General features: G+C 41.5%; 1 protein-coding gene across 1 annotated transcript in view; it reads left to right on the forward strand.

The window, feature by feature from the left end:
* Sbspon (somatomedin B and thrombospondin type 1 domain containing) overlaps positions 1–3047 on the forward strand; it is a 33640-nt gene extending 30593 nt beyond the window's left edge. The window contains exon 5 of the mRNA XM_076924322.1: positions 1111–3047. Coding sequence (XP_076780437.1) covers positions 1111–1228 — 118 coding nt within the window. The 3' untranslated portion in view covers positions 1229–3047. The remainder of the gene's footprint in view (positions 1–1110) is intronic.
* Positions 3048–6643: the final 3596 nt, after the last annotated feature.

Here is a 6643-nt window from a genome sequence, read left to right on the forward strand (position 1 = left end):
GTAAGGAATTCATATCAAATGAAACCTAATATTTGGATTTAATGTTTTTCTGAATACCTCATCTCTATTTTGACTTTAAATGAATTTATAATTCAATTTGTACCCAATAAAGAAAGCGCCTAAACCCTGGTTGCTGTATGAGTGACTTAATTAATAGTATCTTTAATTCTCTGGCTTTGCTCCCTTGTAGTTCTTGAATTTTTCATTGTGAAATCAGAGAGTTGGAATAAGATGAAAGTGGCCTTCTGGGTAGACAGACCCTCCTGATAACCTGCACACACCACTGTTGCAGTGCCTACATCCACCTGAGAGAAACGGACATGAAGGCCAGCAACAGCTCTCTGAATCAGTGCTCTTGCCATAGGGATCAATTCGTAACTTATACTGACACAGCCCAGTAAAAATAAGTCTTCTTTGTGATTATAAAGAAGGTGTGGGGGGCTAGAGGTAGCTCTTTGGATAAGGGTACTGGATACTCTTCCAGAGAACCTGGGTTTGATTCCCAGCACCCACATGACAGCTAACCCCAGTTCCAGGGGGTTCCAATGTTCTCTTCTGGCCCCCACAGACATACATTTGGGCAAAACACTTATACATGTAAAATGAAAAATAAATAATTTAAAAATTGACTTTTAATAAATTTTGAAACTGTGTGATCACTGTCTATATTAGTTATGGTTATTAAGCATCAATTTAAAAAACATGTATCACAGGCTTGCCCACTGGCCAATCTGGTGGGATAGTTTTCTTAGTTGAAGTTCTGTCTTCCTGGATGGCTCTAGCTTGTATCAAATTGACATAACACCAGCCAGCACATTAGTTTTAAAAAATAATGGTTAGAGAGATGGCTCAGTAATTAAGAGCACTCGCTGCTCTTGCAGAGGACCTAGATTCAGATTCAGTCCTCAACACCCACATAGAAGCTAACAACCCAGCTCCAGGGGACCAAGCACCCTCTTTACCAGATATTCATATAGTGTACTTACATATGTACAGACAAAACAATCATACACACAAATTAAAAGCACTAACTCTTTAAATAATCTAATCATGTAGCATTTCCTCTGGCTTGATTTTAGTAAAACCTACATTTCTCCAATATCATTTCAGAAATCAGACTCTTCGCTGGCAAGCCATCGGCAATCCTCGATGTCAAGGAACCTGGAAAAAAGTGCGTCGAGTAGAACAGTGCTCATGTCCAGATGTGCACCGCTTCATTTTTATATAGAGCCCCGGGAGCTACTTCACAGCACGCTTGTGAATGGGCTGAGTATTGACCAGTTGTGTTCAAAGCTTCAGAAGCCTCCGGAGCTGTGCCAAGGACCTAGATACTTGCCATTGCTACGCTTTGCCACTGAGAAAGAAAACTTAGGGACAGTTTTCAAGATAGATCATAGTCTCCTTGTTCTTATGAGTTAAGAACCCATATACTAAAAGCTCCTATGGCCTGTAGACTTTGACCTTACATTTGGTTACAGTATACATGTCTGTACTAGAATCACCACCATGCGCTCCAGTTTGGGGCAAATTGTTGTTTAAGGCACCTATGTTCTTTCTCTGTCTCTCTCTCCTCCCTCCCTCCCTCCCTCCCTCCCTCCCTCCCTCCCTCCCTCCCTCCCTCCCTCCCTCTTTTAAAATTAAAGACAGGTTCTCATTATACAGCCTAGAACTCACTATGTAGACAGACTGGCCTCTAATTAATAGGTATCTGCCTGCCTCTGCCTCCTGAATGCTGGGACCGAGGGCATGTGAAACCATGCACTGTTATTCTTTGTGCCTATTGCTTTTTGCCGGGAGTGGGTCAAGACAGTTTCTTTGTGTAGCTCTTGCCATCCTGGAACTTGCTCTGTAGATCAGGCTGGCCTCAAACTCAGAGATCTGCCTGTTTCTGCCTCTTGACTGCTAGGATTCAGGGCCCCTTATACTTAAGAGCTTCTCACTTAAAAAAATAAAAATAAAAAAATTAAAAAAAAACCATACATGTGAACTCTCACACAGAAAGTATCAATACTATTTATTATTTTTATAAGTTCTAAACTAATTTCAAGTAAATAATCACAAATAATTTTTCACAGGGAAAGTTGTTAAAATTCTAAAAGATGTTTCATAATGAAAAGCCAATACCCATGCTAAAAACATTTTTAAAGAAAAAATTTTTTTTTGGTTAGCTGAAAAGATCAAATATCCATGTTAGATCAATAGGAATTCCTTAAAGAGTTAAAATTTTCATGAAATTCTGGCACCAATGAATGAGCCAACTGCTTCAATTATAAGCATTCTATCATTGTTCATATCTAAGATTTCCCAAAGTTTAGAGGCTGAAGACAATCTTTTAATGTCTGACTTCATGTTTAGTTAAAGGTGCTTACTAGTTTTCTTCCTACAGCAGGTTTGAGGCAGAGACACACAGGGTAGGAAACACAGATTTTCCTGCAAACGTAATCATCTCCTACACAGGCAATAAAATATTAGCTTTACCCTTGGCTGGGAGACAGCTGAGTTTGTGGCCAAGTGGCATGATGTGCTCTCAGGCGTAGGATGGCAAGCTATTTCTCAGGCATCTGCAGTCATCTGTCCCAGCTTCCTCTCCTGGGACTCTACTTCAGTGACGATCATCACGACTATGCCCAAGACTCCATTATAGGACCTCAGCCTGGTTTTGTTTTGAAGTAGGTTTTAAATTGAGGATATTTTCGTTGAAGAATTGAATCAATATTTAAATGGCATAATCCCTTTGGTGTGAATCAAATAACATAATTATTCACTAACATAGCTAACTAAAATGCATATTTTTCGGTGCTGATCATGTAACCGATGGCCAACAAGAAGCTTAAAGGGGTGGCAAATGTCTCCTGATGGTACTTCTGATTGTATTTTCTTTCCTTTCCTTTTCTTTTTTTTTTTTTTTTTTTGAGACAGGGTTTCTCTGTGTAGCCTTGGCTGTCCTGGAACTCACTCGGTAGAACAGGCTGGCCTTGAACTCAGAAATCCGCCTGCCTCTGCCTCCCAAGTGCTGGGATTAAAGACGTGTGCCACCACTGTCCGGCTCTGATTGTATTTTCATTGTACTGCCAAAAGTGTTTTCATGGAAAATTAATTTTAACAAAAACTTTTAATCTGGGGTCTGGAGAGTTGGCTCAGCAGTTAAATGTGTGCTCATTACTCTTGCAGAGGACTGGAGTTTGGTTCTCAGAACCCAGGGAGGATGGCGCACAACTACCTGTAGCTCCAGGAGGTTGGTTGGCCACTCTGAGGCATGAGTAACCAGATAAGTGTATGAAAAGAGGCATGTCACTATTAGGTCTAGGTGAGAGATACAAGCTTACTTCTCTGCCTTCCCTCAAATTATGTGGGTAACATGGATGAGGCCGGGGCAGTCTCAACTCAGTGACTTTAAATGTATCTCTTTCCCCCTGAGACAAGGTCTCATGCAACTCAAACTGTCAAACCCACTATTTAGTTGAGGACAGACTTGAACTTCTGATTCCTCTGCCTCTGACTCAGGTGCTAGGATTACAGGTGTGCACCATCACTCTCCTTTTTTGGTACTGAAGAGTGAACCTAGAGCATTATGCATGCTAAGAAAGCACTCTAGCAATTGAGACAGGTTTTGAAGAGTGAAAGAAAATGAGATTCTCCTGATGGATAAGCAAGAGCAGGATGAGGTGGAAGGGACTTTTCTGTCATTTAGAGAAGATGAAATCAGCACGGAGGAACTTTCTTCCAACAGGTGAGAGGTCCCTCTCAGTGCAGGGGGGACACTCTGAAGATCTCCTGCTTGCTGAGAGAAAACTAGGTCACCTAGAGAGGAACAAAGATCCTGAAGAGGCAGACTCTCTTCAGCATCAATGAGTTATTTAAAATCGAACAGAACAAAACCTGTAATCCCCAAGAGGAACTAAACTTGAAGCCAGCTTTATTCCAGCTGTCACCAGGTATGTGTGAAGGAAAGACAGCCTTTCTGACAGACAGACAGACAGACAGACAGGTCGGTCTCTGGAGTACTAACATCCCCTTTCTTCATAAAGTGAATTTTTAAAGAGACAGAAATCAGAAGACACAAACATAAGAAAGTCAGAGGATGAGAGGTCATCAGAGGATGAAGGTTCTTTAAGGCCGACTGTTGGCCTGGCTCATTAGTTTTCTTTAAGAAAATCATTACAGCAGACACGTAACAGAAATCCAAAATATCAAAACAAAGAATACAAAATACTCAGAAAAAAAAAAAAAAACTGGTTCCTATGTATATAACCAGTGATTAGAATGGTGTGTGAGAATTTATAATGCAACATCTGAAGCTAAAAGATAACAGCAATACTTTTGGAATTCAAAAAGGAAATGCTTTTCAAACTAAAATTCTATATTCAACGACACTACTTACCACATACAAGGATAAAGCAAAGATGTTTACACATGGGAAGTGTGGAAATGTTTACTCCATGCTCCCTTTCTGGAAGGGCATCAGGGGAGTGTTGCACCTAAGCAGGAAAGGAGTGCAAACCAACCAAGGCTAGCAAGCGAAGAGAGAGTACACCAAGGGGAGACAAACGGGGATTCCTAGGGTAGAGAGAAAACCCAGATCAAGCTAGCCAAGGGGAGAGCCAGATTACCTGGAGGCAGGAGGAGGCAATGTAGTGACACAATACCCATCAGCTGTTAAGAGGCTTGGGGATTTTCAGGGTGGTTAGTTAGAGGAAGTGGAGATGTGTAAATTACAGATACACATAAAAATACAGATACACTACAAAGTCCAGGTGTAAATGACAGCCACAGAATTATAATGATAGGAAGATTACTTTCTATCATTATACAAAATAATGAAAAAAATCATGAATATTGTGTTAGCATAAAGATGACAAATTCTGAACCCTGGAGAGACCGAATATGGTGAGGAAGAGGTAGGGTGTAAGTGTGTGTGTGTCTGTCTGGGGTATAGACGGGTGTGACATGCAAGAGACCTAACACTTGTTTTAGCAAGAGGCCAATGAAACATAAGCAGCATGAGAATGTTTTTAAAAAGTAAACATTGAAATACCTGAGAAAAAGTGAAAACTTCTGAGAAGAGGCCCCTGTAGGAAACTCTGAAAGCTGGTGGATCTTCATTGACAGTAAGCAATTCTAATTTTAAAATTATGTATTACCAAGCTCCATAAACAAGCTGCAAGTAAAATACTCAAATATGACATAGGCTCAACAAGGCATGGTTTTGAGCTACCAAGAATGGGCAGTTTACCTTGCCAGTTGTATTGGTCATTTTCTGTTCCTGTCACAAATACTGAAGACAACTAGCTAACGGGATTGTTTTGACTCAAAGCTTTGGAGATCTCGAGCCCTTGAGTCTGTTGACCTAGGCCCTTGGTGAGGTAGAGCATTATGCCAATGATGGCTTGTGTCACAGGCTGCCCAACTCATGGACAAGCGACAGAGGGAGGGAGCGAGGGACTAGTAATTAGCTATAACCTTCACAGGCTTACTCCCAAGAGCCTGCTTCTTCCAGTTAAGCCCCGCTTCCAAACATCTACACCACCTACCAAACAGCACTGTCTGCTGGGGACCTAAATGTTGGGGATTGGTTTTAATGCTTTGAATTAATTTGGCCCCCAAAACCTGGACTCTTTGTGTCCAAACACTGAAGGTCCTTGTCCCCAATGGTTTTATATTAATCAATAAAGAGCCAATGGCTGGGCAGGAAGACTGAGGTGGGACCTTTAGATTTGTGATGGCTAGAAACTGGGAGAAAGAGATTTGGCGGGAGATGGATCAGGTTTAGAGCTGCAGAAGGAAAACCATCCGAAATGTAGGTTAGAAGGAATGTGGACCCCAGAAATGTCTTGGTAGCAAAGATTAGGGTGCTGCCCAGAAAGTACAGGGCAGCAAAGATGAAACAGATTTACAAAGTGTTGAGCAAGGAGCACTGGAGGGAAATGTATGCTAGTTGAGTATAGGATTACAACTGCCCAGCCTTTGAGCAAGTCAATGCATATTAAAATTAACTGGTGTGTGTGTGTGTCTTTCATTTGTGAATCCAGATAGCTCTCAGGCAGTGTGCTCGTGCGACCTGCTGGGAACCAAAATGGTGTAGCCAACTACCACTACACCTAAAACACTAGAAACACGAACCCTTGGGGAAAAGTCTATAGTCAAAATACATTACTCTTCTCTTTGCTGTGACCAAATGCATGACTAGAAAGGTTTATTTCAGCTTATAAAACAAGAAGGGATGCCATCTGTGATGGTGTTGGGGGTGAGGTGGGGGAGTTGGCAGAAGGGTTAAGGCAGGTTCTAAAAACCTCAAAACCTGCTTTTAGTGACTCACTTGTTATACATGTGTTAAAACTTTGTTCTATTCAATCCCTCTCCCAACCTCCAGCATGGTCCCCACCCTCTAACCTTTATTCCATGAAAAGTCCCAATAACCGTTTCCCCGTCACAGGACTTCTTTGTGTCCTACACTTACGTACACATATACCAGTAGCTATATGCAAACCTTACTCTAGACTCTGCCTATACAGTGGCACTTGTCTGAGTCCTGCTTGTTACGCTTCACCTGATCTCTGGCTCTATCCCCTTGGACACTCATGAAACTGTCCACTTCAAGTTGTTCCAGTTTAGATGAGGTGAAACAAGACACAGCTGAGTCGAA

The sequence above is a fragment of the Arvicanthis niloticus genome, chromosome 25 (genome assembly GCF_011762505.2).
Source record: "Arvicanthis niloticus isolate mArvNil1 chromosome 25, mArvNil1.pat.X, whole genome shotgun sequence".
NCBI classification, from domain to species: Eukaryota; Metazoa; Chordata; class Mammalia; order Rodentia; family Muridae; genus Arvicanthis; species Arvicanthis niloticus.